Raw genomic sequence first — 18,047 nt, 5'->3', positions numbered from 1 at the left:
TTTAATATTTGTGCAATTATCGAATAATATAAATGAGTAATATTGTTATCAGTACATACTTAGAATTAGAAATTAGAAATATTATGAATTACTTAAATTATGAAAAAATAAAGCAGTAACTTCAATTTTTATATTAAAATATAACAAAGGAATACTTTGTTATATTTTTCTTAATACCGTAATAAAAGTAATAGAAAAAAAATGCTTAAAAATTACTAATTATAAATAATAAACAAATTATCAAATTCTTTAATTAATATAATGTAATAATATGGTTAATAAAATAAAATTATTTGAAATATAAGCAGTTAATTATAATTGCGCTTCAGTTATTACTCAATATCAATATTCAATCCAGTCAGTCTTGAATTGAATCTAGGTATATAATTTAATTGAAATGAAAGAAATATTAATAATAATATTAAAATTGAATGTTTGAAATGACATAAAATGTGAAACTGTAAATTAATATTTTTAATAGTATAAGAAATAAATACAAAAACTAAATGTTACTTATTAAGAAATTGTATTATTAGATATGAATATGAATGTCATTACTTAAGTATAGTTTTTTTTTTGCATTTCAGCAAAATGAAATTTTAAAATATGAAGAAAAAGAAATAAAGGGAGTTTATTATTCAATATGCAACCTCTTTAATGTGATACTATAGAATAAGAATTTTGTGGAATACACAGGCGTTTTAAGTTCAAGATATCTAGATGATCTTCAATCTCTACTATGCAATTCACATGAGAACTTATGTGCTTTTAAAGTAATTGGAGGAACACAAACAGTAAAGAATTTAATTACTATAATTTAAATAAACACATACTTCGTTTTAACTTTAATTTACATACCTGAGTTCTTTTTCCTCATTTCATAAAAGGACTTAACATGTAAAGGAAACTCATTCAAAGTATCATCACATAAAGGTGGTCTAGTAAGCTTCTCAGTTGGCACAGCAGTTTTAAGTAAACGATTTCCTTTGGTATTGAAAAACTCAGGCACAAAATGAGAACCACATATATACTTTAGCTCATGCAACTTCTCAATCGGCAAATGAATTAAAATTTCATCACCAGTTGCTTTCACCCATAATCGGCATCTGAAAGCAGCATTTATACGTTAAAGTAAGGGTAGCATGCTTCTAAGTTTACTTTTCATAAGTCGGTTCGATTCAAATATACGACCAGATAATTAAGTTTTTCTGTTGTAAACTTGTAAAATTGTAAAAATTAAAATGTTAGATGATTTGATAAATTTAATAATGTGAAGACATAATAAATATGGTATTTAACTTACTGATCTGGGTCTAAAGGAAAACTTGAAAGGAGCGTGTTAGACTTGGGTAACTTTCGCACACCACAAATCGCACACTTCCTATAACTGTAATGTCGTATATTCTCCATTACAATACAATTAGTAATCAAATAACACAGTTATTATCAATGAAAATAAAATTTTCAAGATACACCGAACTTCACAAATACGTTGTTAAATTCGAAATGTCGAAAACAAATATGGCTGTTCTCTGTAACAAACTACCAACATTCCGAATGATTTATATCTGTGTGTTGGCTAAGGATTCATAAGTTTCTCGATTCCGTTCTTCAACTAAATTTAAACTTTATTACGTACGTAATAAGGTTAAGATTACGTTGCTTTGCAATGTTTTCGACCATTTCTTAGAAACTGTCGCCGCACTGCTTTTCACGATAAGTCATGATCATGTGTCACTTGTCAAAGCTGCTTATGTCAGCTACCAAAACTAAAATGTTACTATATATATAGAGAAATTTTTAATCTAATATATCAAAATTTTAAAATGTAATAGAGAAAAAATATAGTAGAAGAATATAAAAAAAGGCAATAATTCAGTGTAGTGTAAGAGTTCTATCATCGTATTCATACTGACTTTAAAACAACACAAAATAAATTTAAGCAAACAAAAAACACTTATCTAAAAGTTCTGCATGTACTACGTGAACTGAGGAGTTATTTATATTTAATATTTATGTTTTAATCTGTATTAAAGGCTACGAAAACAATCTTATTCATAGTATACCTACATTGATTACAATGGACAATATTATAATGACAATTTATTATAATTTTTTTTGATGATATGTGTATACTGTTCTTAGTAAATTGATATTATTAAATATATATTTTATAGAATGTAATTTTCGAGTAACGAAAAGCGGAATCATATAATCTATTTAAATAGTAATCTAAAGTTTGTAAGTAGTTAGCTGAAAGTGTTTTCACCTCAAAATGGGTCATCATACATAATATAAGTATATTAATTTTCTTAAAACTTTTTTAAGCTTTTTGCGATATTCATTTGGCAACACTACCACACGACGTCGACGTGTCAACTTCATTTAAACGCGTTGCAGAGTTGATCGCCAACTCGAACTTAGTGGCATTTATAATTTCTATAAGGGCTGTCTTATACATTGTGCTGTTGTCTTTATAAGACTAGAATCCTAGTATTGTGAAAGGGTTTATCATTTAGTTCATTTAAACATAAAAATGGTACAAAAAATGAGTTAAGCTTAATTAGAAAAAAATATGAAAATATTATTCTCATACTGAAATATTTAATTTCAGCCAGCCGCACCAAGTTCTACATCGGTGGGATCAGGAAGTCGTTCTCCGAGCAAGGCAAGTGCAGCTCCTCGATCTTCTAGTGGTGGTACCGTCAGACAACGTAAGTCAACTACTACCACTACAGCGGCCAGAAATCGTACCACTGGCGCTGGATCAGGTGGAATGTGGCGTTTCTATACAGATGATTCTCCTGGCGTCAAAGTGTAAGTAACAAGATGACGGTGACGATAATAACTTTATTATAATTGATTTGTAAATAGACACTAAGGATTAACAAACAATTTTATTTTCAGGGGTCCAGTTCCAGTATTGGTTATGTCTTTGTTGTTCATTGCATCCGTATTTATGTTGCATATTTGGGGTAAATACACAAGAGCTTAAATAAGCTGTGTTGATATTATATACTTAATAAATAATTAATTATAATTCTATGATAAGAGAGTGAAAGAATATGTTATGAGAAGTGCTTTTATTATACATGAAAGTATCTAGATTTAAATTTGAATAAATTATTTTGTTCTTTATAATAAATTTTAAGTATTTCAATTTTTTTGTTTTATTACAGTAGTCTAACCTAACCCCACTTATAGAGAATACAAATTTAATGTAAAACCTATTAAAAAAAAAGGAACAAACAAAAACATATTATATGTGTACTAAATAGTTATATAAATATTTTTAAAATACAATTGCATTTTGCTTAGTCATTATTAGTATGCATTTACATAGCATAAAAGGAAAATGGTCATTTTTTTACACTTAATAGGATAATTCTATTTTGTGAAAGTTTTTTAAAAATTTTTTTCACAACAAATTCTCTTGTAAACTATTTTAATTAAGAGGTGTTGAGATAAGTTTTCTTATCTCAGTCCACTGATTGTGTCAATTATCTCTGATTTGCAATGCAATTTTGATTAAAAATGATTACACTAGTTTATGATTATTATCATGGATATTTCCAACTTTATTAGAATTCTAAATTGAAGTTTAGGTAAACGCGCAAGCTTAATTATTCTCTTTTCTGTTAACTTCACTCCTGTTACAAAGATATATTACTGTTACTAAAGTTACATTGATTTTTAATTTATTAAAAGTACGGAAACAATATGGAAAGTTTGATGGAAGACATTGAAAAGAATTTTGTTCCAAACAAGACTCATGATATCTCAAATTTTTTAATTTGTCTGTGATCTCACTTTATTTCATATATATTTTTTTTTATAAAAAAAGTCCAAGACAATCTATAAAAAATACTGTTTATTAAACACTTACATCGATGAGGCATAGTGCTACTTACAATTATTTTGATAAATCTAAGAGTTCATTTCGGTGTATATACATGATCAGCCTTATTATTAAATTTGAGATTTAAGTACTTATATCATTAAAGTTATAACACAATATGGCTTAAGCTTGATTAGTTTCATAAAATTACTTATCAGAGTTTGTGCTTTTTAACTTTCTTTATTTTAAAAAAGTTTTTTTATAAAACTCAACCTCAGTTTTGTATAATTAATGTGAATAAAATCATTTTTATAATAATACCACTTCAAAACTTGAACACATGATTACCAAATTGATTGACAATTAAAAGATATGTAAGAAATATAGAATTTTACATACAAATACATAATATTCATACGCTCATAAATATTTTTTTGTAACATATGTTTAAATGCATAGATGTAGATTTATAAAACTGGTGTTAATAATTATTATGTACTAAGATTTATAAAACGAAAAAATAAAAAAAAGCGTTTATACAACTATGAGTTCATGAATATATTTACACTATCAGCCTTATTGATAATCTTGAGATTTCTTTTATTACTAGAAAATTGAGAGAAGCTAAATTGGATCAGTTTCATTCTTTGACAATATGTAAATTAATATACTTTTTAAATATTTTTTGTCTGAAATTTTAAAATGTTATGTCATGATAATTGTAGTCACATTTGAAATTAAAAAGTTTTAAATCTTTCTTTATAACTAATTTAAAATCATTATTTATCATACATATGCTTCAGTTCTTCTGCCTTTTATTCTATCGAAAAACTGGTGCCAAGACACTAATGTCTTCCCTGACCAAATCCAAAAACTAGATGTGATTCCAACTATCATTGTCATAAGATATTTGATCATAAACATTTCAAATTTAGGCCTTTCAGTTTCTTGATGTGTAAATGGACATGGTATGGAGTACAGTGGAGTAGAGCACATATCGCGATGCCAAGTTCCCATCCAACTATCAAAATGAGCTTGTTCATAAAATAAACAAGCTATTACTATAAGAGCTGGAACTGTATATAGTACTCCAAAAATACCAATTCGTATCATTAACTTTTCTAGTTTATCAGTTTTAGTTCCATCATGTTTCATAACTGTCCTTATCCGGAACAGTGAAACAAAGCCAGCAAACAAAAATATAGTGCCCAAAACTAAATATGCACATAATGGTGCTAACACAAATCCTCGAAGAGCTTCAGCATCCCACAGTCCCACGTAGCACACTCCTGACAAAATATCACCTGCAAACAAATAATTAAAATTATATTAAAAAAATAAATGTTTTTTTTAACTTTTCAATTACAATGACACAATAGCACTTACCATCAACTTTACCCATAGCTAAAATTGAAATTGTTTTGATGGCCGGAACTGCCCAAGCAGCCAAATGAAAATATTGAGAGTTTGCTTCAATAGCTTCGTGGCCCCATTTGAGACCCGCAGCCAGAAACCATGTAAGGGTTAATATTACCCACCAGATACTCGAAGCCATACTAAAGAAATACACTACCATGAATAGAATTGTGCATGGTTCATGTTTAGTTCCTTGAGTGATAACTGAGATATTGGGTAATCTTGTACCACTAATGGTTGAAGGAAATGGACCTTGACAACAAACACTGTCTTTAGCACTCCAGCCCATTACATATGCAGCAGCAACCATTAGATAGCAAACAGATAAGAAAATTATTGGCCTTTCTGGATAGCGAAATCGGTCTGTATCTATCAAAAAGGTCATAACAGTAAATAAGCAACTTATTGCACACAGTGTAGCCCAAATACCAATCCACAATCTGGCGAATGTTTTTTCATCCTCACTGAAAAACATTCCATTGCAGGGTGCTCCACAATTATATTCAGTTTTTTCCCCAACTTTCAGAGAATATTCTAAATCTAAACTTTCCGGTATTTTAAATTGCACGGGGCATACAAAACCAATGTTTTTGGCTCCATGCAATTTTGTGGGATCCCTTTCATAATTATTCTTGTAGTCAACCTTAGGAAGCTTAGTCACAGAAGGCTTCCTTGATTCATGAGTAACATTATTATCTCCAACACAAACAACATTTTCGTCGGTTACGACTGGCCACCTTAAACAATCCAAATCCTTTGGCCACTTCAAGCCAAAATTGTTTAACAGTTCTTCACAGTTATGTCTAGCCGATTCACATAAATGACGACAAGGTGGTATTGGCTCATTCAAAATAGTACAAACAGGAGCATACACCGAACATAAAAAGAATTTTAGATCTGGTGAACAGTTAACTTTAACAAGCGGTGTATATTGATGGACATCAAGGCCAGCATCTTCTTGTTTGGCGTGGTTAAGCAAGTTCGGAAAAATTGTTTGATTATATCTTAACTGTTGGCAAAATTGTATTGTTATGGGTTCACATCGTCCATGTTGCGGTAAGCTATCACCTTGGTAAACCGTCACACTTGAGCCTTTAACTAACATAAACAACTGAAACAATGCATTAATATACAAAATGAAAAGTCTTTCCATTGTATAGAAGTCAACGTAAGCCTAATAAAAACAAATTATAATAGTAAAAAAAATATCATTTTTGATTACTAAGCTTTTGAACACAAGATCAAAAGGCCATGTTATTTTAAAAACAAAAATCTGAATACAGAGGCCATATTTCCCATTTCACATTAACTCGTTTAAAGTTTACACTTGCTTGACATAGATGATAGAACCTAGATGAATTTAGGTTATTTTCAACAGATGTTTACAAATTGTAAGTAAAGAAATATTTGGTTTCTTATGGCGAAAACTGGTAGAATTAAATAAATTTATTTTTTGTTATAAGATTTAGAAGGGTCCTGGCATAATATTTTTTATAATTATATACCTAGTCATGATACATCATTTAATAGGTCTTTAGTGTACAAATATGGGTGACAGCTAGTCGAAAGTTGTTTTTACATGTAAATTCGTTTATTTTTCGTATGCAAAGAATTGAATATTTCTGCTGCAAGTGTTTGAATTTTAGATATTCATGGTAGTTATCTACATTAAATACACAAATAATAAACATGTTACATAATTAATCTGTGATAACAATATTTTTTTATGACACTCATGTCACTTTGACAATATTGTGGGAAATATTTGAATTGACTCGGCTAGAAGTGGTTTACTGAATTAAAATTAATTAATAAATGTTTTATAAAAATATATAATGGTATTTGAGTGAAATTTTAATTCAATCACATATAAATTTGAATGTAACGTTAAAATTTCTAGTTCAATCCATAATTTGATTCTTTCAACTGATTGAAAGACAACAAAAAATCTGTAATATTAGAATAATATTCACTTTATATAATGGATTTAGGAAACGAAAACATTGATTTTATAAAATTAATAAACATTAAAGGTAATGTTGACAATATAACACCTCACAAAATAGCTGTTGTGGCTTTTATTAGAGAATATGGATTATTAAAAATGGAAGGTATGTATTATTACAAATTTATGTATCTTCTTGAGATAACTTACTTTATTACTTTACATAATATGTTTTTAGCAAAAGATATGATTGACTGCACCATGGCGCCTAAATATCGAAAAGATTTTTGCATTCTTGCACTTAAATTAATTCAGGTAAAATAACTTTCTAAGCTCAAATAATTTTATAGAAAGCCAAACATATTGTAATTAAAAATATTTTTAGTGTCCTGATATGGAGTTTAAAGAGTTGGAAGCACTTCTAACTGACGGAAGATACAATCTGTTAAGTGTACATCTTCAAAATTTTTGTGTACGGCTTCAAAATATATATGTTAATGGAGTAAATGCTCTTATGGATTGTGTAACTTCAACCATCGATAAGTTAATGATTGAACAAAGTGAAACAGTTCCTTGTGTCATAACAAGGTGCAGTGTTTTGGGTATGTTATTATTACTTAGAAACTGGCATTCATTAAATAAATATTATGTACAGTATATGAATGTATAACAAAATATTTTGCTTATAGGTTTCTACCTACGTAGGATAATGTTGTACTTGAATAAGCTTACTTTTGTACAAGTTGCTTCACTGTATAAATCCTTCTGTATTTATTATCAAAAAGGAAGACCTGGATTAATGATGAGATCTTTAAGTAAAGAGGTTAGTCTAGTCTAATAAAACTAACCATTTAAGACAGATTAAATATTAAGTTTTATGAAATTTTAATATTAAAATTAAAAAAAAAATTGTAATATCATAAATCTTTTAAGAAATATTCATTTCTTTAATATATCATAAATATTATTTTGTTTAAAATTATAGAAACTCAACAATGTAGAGGTGCCAACAGTAGGGACAGCTACATCTCCAGTTATACCAGAAGAATCAAAACCTCAAGAATTGCTTATGAAGATGAACATCATTGAAAGGGATAAGTTAGTAAAAAAAATGCTAATATCAAGATATTTAATTAAATAATCAAGTGTGTGTGCTGGCAAGAGGATAATAAGCAACATAATACTATTGGCAAATTTATATATTTTTACTTCTTTTTTTACTTTATAGCAGTTTTGAGGAATGCCAGTGGTCTAGAAAACAAGCAGAACTTTTCACTGCTCAGCAAGCTAATTTAATGCAAATAAATGAAAAGAAGGCAATGCCAGCAAAACAGCTTCAAAAAATTATTATGCAGATAATGAATGATATACCTGAATATCCTGATATTGTAAGTAAATTGAATGAAATATATTTATTTAATATTTTAAATTACAATAAAAAGTGAGCTGAATTTCAAGAGGATTTGTTTTTATTGATTAAACATTGAATCAAACCATTTATTTTCAGCATTTTCTTAGCTTTTTAAATTGTATCAGGATGAAGGAATTTTGTGGTGCTCAAGATTCACTTTATAACTGTTTTGATCGTGCTGTTTTTAATATGTGTGGAAATGGAAACATGATAAATGACAGAAATAAGAATTTTCGATATGCAGCACTAAACAGGGCAGCAATGCATACACAATTTGGTCATAAGTAAGTAGTATTGAAATTGTGCATGTTTCTTAGATTATTTACATGTTGGCATTCATTTGCAGTTTTGTATTAAAAACTTTCCTTTATAATTGCATATTTTAAATGAAACAGTAATGTTTTCACAACCCACTCAGGTCTGTGGCGATGGAGGGCGTTCGTGAGGCACTGGCGACCGCACAAGAGGCGGCGGACAGTGCATGTCTGGCGCACGCGGCAGCGTGGGGTTCGTTGGCAGGCGGGCGGGCGCGTCGTGCCGCGCTCTTGTCGCGCGTTCCTCGGCCGCCTCGCGCCGACGCCTCCGCCATGCAGCTCATGGCGCAACACGCCGCCGTTAATGCCGTCAAGCCTGCTGAAGTCTTCCAGGTAAAAAAACGGATTGATTGAATGTTTTGTGATAGGATTTTTTGTGAAAGCAAGGGTTTGACCTACTAAAAGCACTCATCAGAACTTACAGGTATGAGGTACATAAGTAACATCTCATCATCTTTCCCAGGTTAATTATTTTAGTAAAAAAATGCTAAAAATATTAATTATCGTTTACAGATTATTACGAAAGGTGACTTCATCAATTACCGCCATTCTATGACCGATTTAACTATGGCGGGTCTAGCGAACACAGCCGCGCTATGGGGTCTCTATGGAAAAACCGAAATGGCATCAATAAATTGTCAGTTACTCTTAAATTTGAATACAAGTAAGAATTTTGATTGCCTTTATAGTTCCTTTTTATAATTAAATACTAATTAGATATTATTAATCTGCTCGCTCTTATAGATCCGTTTTTTTTGTATGAATCTTTGGTTCCTGAATATCCACGGTGACTTAATCCAGTGGTGACCAGTAAGTAAACTACAACTTCAAAACCGCTCCAAAATTTTTTACCAACCGTCGTCCGTACAGAGTGCAACGTGGGCAACGGCAGCGTGTGGCAGTCGGAGGGCGGCGCGGCGGCGGCAGGCGCGCTGTGCGCGGCGGGCTGGCGCGGGCGCGGTGCGCTGGCGGCGGCGCTGGCCTCGCTGTTCGTGGCGCCGCAGGTGCTCGCCGCCGCCGCCACCTATCGCGCCGCCGCCGCGCTACGAGCGGGTACACCCCTTGTATACTATCGACATTTGTGTGTTTATGCTGATCACTGAATATGGATCTACGTAATTAATTTATTCAAAATTTCAGTTATGGTTAACAAACATTCTTAAGACTAGTCAGTTTCATAATAGGTTTTATAGTGCTTTTAATTATTTTATTCTCATAAAGATTTCATTTTGAGTTTGTGTGAGGTTAAGCCTTTTGTAAACAAGTATTGTAACAGCAATCAGTATAAATTTATTTTTCTCACACTTACTGAATGCAAAATTTCAAGGTGATGTCTAATATAATGTCTATTCTGTTTAAATCTGCAGTGTGATTGTGTAAGAATTCACTTCATATCTCACTTTTTAAATGTTGACAACCAATTTACGTTAAGCATAAATTTTATAATTAGTATGTCGCACACATTCTAAGATTTCACTCTCGTGGTCAGTTCTTGACTAATATATCTTTATTTATAATACAACATATTCCATCATGATATAACTATTCCGCTTAACTACTTATATCCACTTTAATTTTACTTCCAAAATTCCAATAACCCCAATTTTTCGCAAAACCATAATAAATATCATACATTATTCTAGCTCTCGACAAAAATGCTGTTGTGGATGGAATTGACTATATTTAATTACCTAATAGCATATCCCTATTCTTATAACGCAATAATATTCATTAAAAAAAAATTTCTTCTTTTTCTTTTACAATTCATACACACATACAATTACTCTGGTAGAAAAATATTATTAAACTATTTTTTCAGATAAATGGGAAGAAGCAGATCAAAGTATACGACAGTTAGCGTCTTATGATCGATGGGAAAGTCAGCTGTTAAGAGCAGAAATGTACTTCTTGAAAGGAGATGCAACTGATTCTCTAGAGACTCTTCACGACATTTTAGATTACTGCAAAACAGAGGACGACAGTTTGCATTACATGTCCTTACGAATAAAAGCGATGATAATGATGTCAGAAGTACAGCATACTTTCAGCAGCGTTCGCTCTACGAACATCATGCTGTTAAATGAGGCCTTGTCACTGGCAAGGAAATACAATCTACATTTTCTCGCCGCTACGGCGGAAATGCATATAGCAAATGTGCAACTTCATATGGGATGTACGAAAAACGCCTTGCTACTAGTAAGAAAAGTATTACCCCTTGTTATGGAACATGGAAGCGCTTATGATATGGCCAGAGGTAAGGCTCAAACTGTAAATATGTGTATTTAGTAATTATGATTATTTAATAATTATTATTCAAAAATTAAATCTCAAACTTCAAGGACACAATGATGCCAACTGGAATGAATCTACAACTTATAATGTAGACTCATATTGCATTTGAATATCATATTTCGTACCATCGAAAATATTTTAATCCTAAAACTTAATTGTGATGCTGCCTGGTAATATAAACATGCAGAAATGCTGAAATAACAAATATTCATTAAAGATAATATATATTATACAACAAAGGAACGGCTACGTCTGTTCAGATCCTAATATAACAATAACAAAACTACAACTAAAACTCATTGATGTCGTAATCACATTTCAAATGTGTTTTTGCACCTCAAACCTGCGTAATTAAACGAAGAATGCTCGGGCCTTAGACGAACATATAAAAGAGTAAAACTGATTTTCTTATTACTGGCTACAAAACTACTAATCATTGATATTTTCGTTCGTTTGTAGGCCTGTTGCTGTACACCAAGTGTCGCGTAGCGACGGCGCCGCCGGCCGGCGAGGCGCGCACGCACGTCCTGCAAGCGTGCTGTGATGCACTCGACACGGTTAAGGAGAACTTCGCTAAAGTTGGAGCACAAGCGCGTCTTCTACACACCTGGTACTTACAGGTAATTATGGTGATAACACTATGTGTTTCTTTTACGTTTATTTGTTGTTATAGATATTAAAATAAACATTATAAATTTCAGGCTCAACTTTATAACGATATTGGAAATACAGTAGCTCGCAATCAATGTGCTTGGATGTACAGACAGCTTGAAACGCAAAATCCAGTGGAACCTATGAATATGTTACATATTGTTTATTAAAGAATTTAAATTGGAGTTTGGGTCCCGACACGTCTCTTGTCTCGAAGTCACGCGACTTTTCGTAATTTTAGAGCCTAGCACCAGCTGTTAGTTAAACGAATAATTACTTAGTCTACTACGTAAATACTGAGTACACAACACAATAAATTCGTTTGCCGCGCCGCCATCATGCCGCCATATTAGTTGTTGTGACGTTTGGATTATGATTGTATCTGTGTCAGTTGGAGTGTCTTGTGGTGTGTACCGGGAATTTCCGGGTTTTTAAAGTGTAGGAAATTCTCAAACCCTAATTAAAATATTAGCATTTTTTGAAATTATTAATCATGTAGATCCTTTTTATCAAAAAAAAGTAGAAAATTATACTAAAAGTTGTTTCGAAAGGACTTAAACATATAATATTGTGTTATTTATAAGAATATAATTTGTTGAAATGCATATAATCTACCAGAATAAAAAGAAATCTGTTTTGTAAAAAATCCGTCTCATAGTTTAATAAGAACAACAAATCTTAACGCAAAAAGTAATTGCTATTATTAAATATTTTGTTTTAAAGTAATACATAAAACTAAATTGTATGTTAACGACAACCAAACAAAAATACTTATTTATATTGATTTAATGTTTAAGACATATTTTGCCACAAATAATAATCATGTATTCTATTGAAGCTGTGTGTGAACTGTACTTGAACTATTATAAAAGATTACTTTTTTATGATGATGCTTGACAATCATTTCAAAATATACATATCTCATTTCATACTAATGTTATAAAAGGATCCAATTTAATATTAAAAGTATTCCAAACTTTTAATAGAGCTTATCATTTAATAGAGCCTTTTGTATTATTTCTGACATAGTTACTTTGATATCTCGACATAGAACTTCTGCTACTAAAACTTTGCTGTCGCTTTGAACGTCAGAAGCTACGTAAGCGCTTTCGCCTAATATATTTGTATCATTCCAACAGTGACCCAATGACACTTGAGATTCACAGATTCTTCCCAGTTGTAGTAATAAGGATGTGATATCTTCTAAGAGAGAAGGGAATGCTGTACAGATTCTAACAAATGATTTTAACACCGGCTGGAATAGTTCGAGACGCAAATCACTTGGCAAGACTGATAATAGTGTAGAAAGCGTGTTCACACATAATCTTGCGATAGACATCGCTTTTGGTAACGCATACTGTATTGACAGATGTGACACTAAATCCACTGCAAATATTTGCTTTTCAAGTGAAGCTTGACTTAACAATTCTGGAATGAAGTCGAGACAAATGTGCATGGAAGGTATACCTTGTACTGTAACTTGTATTAATTCTCGTGGGTATCCTTGAAAATGTACGAGCTTAGCTAATGATGGTTCTGATATAAATATTTGATGCAAAAAAGAACAAATGATACTTCTGACCTCTCTTAAAGACCACATAAGTTCTGGTTTAGTTTGGTCTTCTTCTGTTTCTAAGCAAGCTTCTAATAAAATTTGAAGCGCAGCACTTTCCTGAGCAGCAACTAGAGCATTTTTCAACTCTTCTCTTTCGGAATCTGAGGTTAGTTGACCACTCTTTTCAAGAAGTGGCTTGTCCAATAAATGACGACTTAATTGGCTTCTAGAAGCTGCCAAACTTGCTTCTAAAATTCTAAGTATTATTTTTAATATGGGTCCACATCTAAACACTCTAATGTCGCAACGTAACACCTGGAGAGGATCTACTAAAACATTTTCTTGTGTTATTGTAACATTTCTTATATTTCCATTATTTATATCAAGCAATGCATTGATAGTCATGATCCATAAGCATCGTGGTAAAACTGTGTTGAGTCTAAGCCAAACCTCACGGTATAGTTCCTGAATATGCCTTGGAACCTGATCTCCAAGCACACTTTTTACATATCTGACAAATATTTCTGCAAAAGGCCAAATATCTGTTGGATTTTTATTTAGCATAGCTTTTAAGATTTTTCCTGTTTTGTATGGATTTTCCTCTATGCATTGAAAAGCTTCATCTATTGATGTATCTGAAATGTTTATGTCAATTTGATGACGACATGTATCTCCAAAAACTTGGTCATCCATCCAGTCATCCACAAGAGATAGTTGTGGAAAATGTGTCGCCAACAAACGGAGTAAAGGACTGAAAAGTCCGCCATAGCTCATCTGATCCTTTTGAGCTTGATGCAATAAATATTTAATAGGTAATTCAGAAAGAAAGGCAGTTGAATAACTTTTTATTCTTCTACCGTTGGCAATAAGAGTTGCAGAGTTTGCTAGTCTTACATCCTCATAAAGCAGAAGATAATAAATCAGTAGCAATTGTGAGGCTAATGTTGGTTTTTCTATATTTATTTCAACAAATGATTCTCCATCAGTCTCCATAGGGGTAAAGTTTTTATTATGGGAATCAAAGTTGACACCAAAAATTGAATTTCTAAAAACTCTTCGAATTTCTTCTTCTGTTATAGGCTTGTTAAAGTATTCATTGGTTCCTTTGTTATTAATAACAAGAATGGAGTTAACATAAACTTCTACAAGAGCGGGCATAACAGGATGTAAGGGAGCTATACAGTTACAAATTTGACTATATATCCAATTCTTGATTGGCACCTTATGTTTAGAAAAGGCTCGAGATTTAAGTAATTGGTGGATACAATGCACTGGCAAATAACCAGAGATATTACTGTTTAAATTAGCTGTAACTGGGACTTTTACGGCATGTGCTGTTACAACCTGAAACAATGGAAAATATCCAATTATTATTGAAACTTTAAATATATTAACTCCGCAGTTATTTTATTTTTTATACCTGTTCTGTAAATATTTCTTGTGTAAATGCTTGTTTTATGCGAGCTAAACCATTAGGACGAACAGGTACACGCATCCCGAGTGTTGCACATACCAATTCACCTACAGCTGCTAATTGTCCAGAGTGAAAATGAATTGCAATCAAAAGTAACATTTCTCCAAATGAAGCAGTAACACCAGAAGTACTGAAATTTTTTATTTTTTTTGTTAATTAATTTCCATGAATTTAAAAATATTGATGTATTTATCTTTGGTATTAGACATTGTTGACAATAATAACTGAAAAATAGAAAAAGAAAGCACCTTTCAAAATATGCTTCTTCTTTAACCAGCCATTGAACCCATTCAATAGCCTTTTTTTCATGTTCAGATGCAGCTGTAAAGTTTGATTTGTTATTAGTAAAATAAAATTTATTACACACTTAGAGTCATTACGAAATTAAGAAACAAGATACTAACCCATAAGAGATGGACATGCTAAAATCATACAAAGACTTAAGGACACAAATCGTACACCTGCAGGGGTTGGAGGAGGCTTTTGGGTAACTAATCTTAATAATCCTGACACTTCATCATCTTGAAATTTAATTCCTGCTATTCCCCTTAGAGCACAGTACAATCTCAGTAAGGCAGAAGCATCTACTCCAGCAGCTGCTTCTTTGAGTCTATTTAACAATTCTTGCCGTAATTTCACCAGTGTTGTATTACCATCACCTTTTCCTCTCTTGTGGGAATTACGCAAAAATGTTGCAAACCATGCTCTAGAAGTTTGATCTGAACCTAATAAAAGTCCTGATATAAAAGAAACCTAAAAAAAGCAAAACATTAAGACATATCACTTTTTATCAAATTAAATTGAATCATCACTATTATTACCAGATCTTCTGAATGATGGATTAAAGTTAGATTAATCACTAAAGATGGTAATCGTGAAGAAGATACGGCTTTTGCTCTCACTGCTGCAGCAATATATGGGCAGGCATCACATAATGTAAGAAGAGTCTTAGCTCGAATACCGCCTTCCTCATTTCTCTCAGCATTGATCACAAGTGACTCAGCCACTATAACAATATCATAAGTTAATCTTTGAACTATTACGGCTTGTTTTTTATTAGGAAAGTGACCTTGTACTATCATTATGAAAGCCTTTATTTAAACTATTTTTTACTTACCTTCAAGCAAAGTATCTGGCATGTTTGCTACAACCCAAGAAATAATTATAGGGCCTTTATTAACATACAGTAAAACTTCAACAATTTCACAAATATTCAGTAAATTTGGTAACTCTGCAAGACTAATACAAATAACATCTGTAATTTCTTCAAGATAAACTTCATTATCAAAGAGCTCCGATGGCTTCACAGATGATTCAGCATTAGAGTTTTTATTTTGGTTGTACTCAGTTAATTGCGCTTGCATTTGTAGCAACTCTGACAGAACAAGACGAACCCTTCTAGCCGAGTCTGACTGCTCAAAATCATTTGCTATGCCATTAACAATATTTTGAATTAAAAATGATTCTGTGCATTGTGAACCATTTTTTTGTCTGTAAACAAAAATACAAATATATATCAATGTTTCAAGTATTATTAGTTTATGTGTTGTCAACTAAAGTAGCAGTTACAAGTTATTACTTGTAACTGCTACTTTAGTTTTTATTTGTTTAGCTTACCGCATTTGCTGTTCTTTTTTTAGGTCTACTTCAAGTGCATGAAATTCGATGGAAAGAAGAGACACTATAAAATTTACCAAGTCAATTCCTGATAAAAGAGTTAATATATCTTTCTTTGCCTCTGCACAGTACTTTGTTACGTCCAGTGGAGCTATCAGAGCCATACGAACAAGACATGGTATTATAGGTCTTATTTCATCGGACGAGCACTTAATCAATGCCGGGATATCAACATCTTTTAAAGCTTTAAACACATGTGGTTGTACTGGTTTCATAAAAACGGTTTCCATGATTACGTCCTTATAAAAATGTCAAAACAGGGATTTATATAAACTGTCACTAAAACTGACACGAAAGTCTCGTCATGTTATTTCTTTTTAAGATCTCATCTGGTACTTCGTTTAATTCAAGATATCAAACACCAAAACATAAGTGCCTACAAAACAAATTTATTAAGTATGTCACTCAACTTCAAATGTTTTGACATTACAAATAAAAATTGTCTATAGGTATCTACGGACAATATTTTTTTCTTTATTATATAAGCAAAAGCTAGTTATAAGCCCAAAGTAGTCGTGTCGGCGGTTGTAAATAATTTATACGTTATTTATAAAGACGATTTAAATATCACTAATCTGATACTGATTTAAATGACATTGTATTTCATAAAAAAATGTAAAACAGAATATTCGGAGGAGAACGTCTTCTTGAATGAACTCATCTTATTTTCTAATCCCAAAAAGTCATTGACACACTTACTACGATAGACAAGAACGACCGTGTAAAGAATTTGTTTAAATACTGGTTAGAGTTAGAACTTTCGTCACGTTACATGACTACTAACTAATAACTATTAAAACAGCGATAGATCGCCTTATAGAGAATAGTTTTCTCGCGACTAAAGTGACGTAAACGCCAAGAGTTTCATGGCACCAACATTAAATAACTTAAGATTATTTCTATTGTGGAATTATAATATTTTTAGGTCGGTATGTAATCACACTAATAATAAATAATTTTAATTACTTGACTAGTGAATTGTTATTTAAGTCCACGTTCATACTTTATTTCGGATTTTCATATTATTAGCGCCGCTCCTTACGCATCCACTCTGAATGAATCGTGAAGCCACACTATAGTCTGGTGAACAGTTTGCAGTTGAGTTCAGTCAAACAGAGTGAGTGTTCGGATCGCCGTATCTAGTGCGTGGTACATACATATATATCGATGCAAAAAATATATAGTCATAACGCTTTATAATAGTCGTATATATGTATGCTATGTAATGATAATAGGTTTTTTCCAAATTTTTCGGAGAACCGTAATGTTACCATCTTAAATGTAAAGTCTTAAAATCTTCATAATCTTCAAAGTCATCACTTTCTTGTTACTTTATTCACACAGTAGCTATGGCATGATATTTTGCACGAACGCATTACAATTTGTTGATTAACTGATTAAAAAGAAGGCTTGCTGTTTTACTTTTGATTTCTCTTTTTACAGAATAAAAAAGTTCGATTGCAAGGTTATCCTC

The 18,047-nt window shown here is 31.6% G+C and overlaps 4 protein-coding genes across 4 annotated transcripts; 2 read left to right on the top strand and 2 right to left on the bottom strand.

Annotated features, from left to right (window-relative positions):
• Positions 1-2,378: 2,378 nt before the first annotated feature.
• Positions 2,379-3,160, top strand: LOC125077125 (protein transport protein Sec61 subunit beta). Its single transcript, XM_047688937.1, has 3 exons — positions 2,379-2,539; positions 2,615-2,817; positions 2,908-3,160. The coding sequence occupies exons 1-3, from the start codon at positions 2,537-2,539 to the stop codon at positions 2,993-2,995; spliced, it is 294 nt and encodes a 97-aa protein (XP_047544893.1). The 5' UTR covers positions 2,379-2,536; the 3' UTR covers positions 2,996-3,160.
• A 691-nt stretch (positions 3,161-3,851) lies between these two features.
• Positions 3,852-6,573, bottom strand: LOC125077378 (frizzled-7). Its single transcript, XM_047689306.1, has 2 exons — positions 5,225-6,573; positions 3,852-5,142 (listed from the first exon to the last, which is right to left on the bottom strand). Exons 1-2 carry the CDS (start codon positions 6,405-6,407, stop codon positions 4,625-4,627), a joined length of 1,701 nt encoding a protein of 566 aa, XP_047545262.1. The 5' UTR covers positions 6,408-6,573; the 3' UTR covers positions 3,852-4,624.
• A 450-nt stretch (positions 6,574-7,023) lies between these two features.
• LOC125076887 (anaphase-promoting complex subunit 5) lies at positions 7,024-12,404 on the top strand. Its single transcript, XM_047688615.1, has 13 exons — positions 7,024-7,365; positions 7,438-7,514; positions 7,585-7,801; positions 7,889-8,022; positions 8,185-8,297; positions 8,428-8,587; positions 8,707-8,894; positions 9,029-9,257; positions 9,438-9,588; positions 9,795-9,977; positions 10,744-11,178; positions 11,676-11,836; positions 11,918-12,404. Exons 1-13 carry the CDS (start codon positions 7,236-7,238, stop codon positions 12,035-12,037), a joined length of 2,298 nt encoding a protein of 765 aa, XP_047544571.1. The 5' UTR covers positions 7,024-7,235; the 3' UTR covers positions 12,038-12,404.
• A 397-nt stretch (positions 12,405-12,801) lies between these two features.
• Positions 12,802-16,972, bottom strand: LOC125076886 (integrator complex subunit 2). Its single transcript, XM_047688614.1, has 7 exons — positions 16,514-16,972; positions 16,014-16,387; positions 15,718-15,902; positions 15,301-15,649; positions 15,145-15,217; positions 14,843-15,026; positions 12,802-14,766 (listed from the first exon to the last, which is right to left on the bottom strand). The coding sequence occupies exons 1-7, from the start codon at positions 16,801-16,803 to the stop codon at positions 12,847-12,849; spliced, it is 3,375 nt and encodes a 1,124-aa protein (XP_047544570.1). The 5' UTR covers positions 16,804-16,972; the 3' UTR covers positions 12,802-12,846.
• Between the last annotated feature and the right edge of the window lie 1,075 nt (positions 16,973-18,047).

This window comes from Vanessa atalanta, chromosome 3 (genome assembly GCF_905147765.1).
Source record: "Vanessa atalanta chromosome 3, ilVanAtal1.2, whole genome shotgun sequence".
NCBI lineage: Eukaryota > Metazoa > Arthropoda > Insecta > Lepidoptera > Nymphalidae > Vanessa > Vanessa atalanta.
This window is presented reverse-complemented; position numbering and strand designations above follow the sequence as displayed.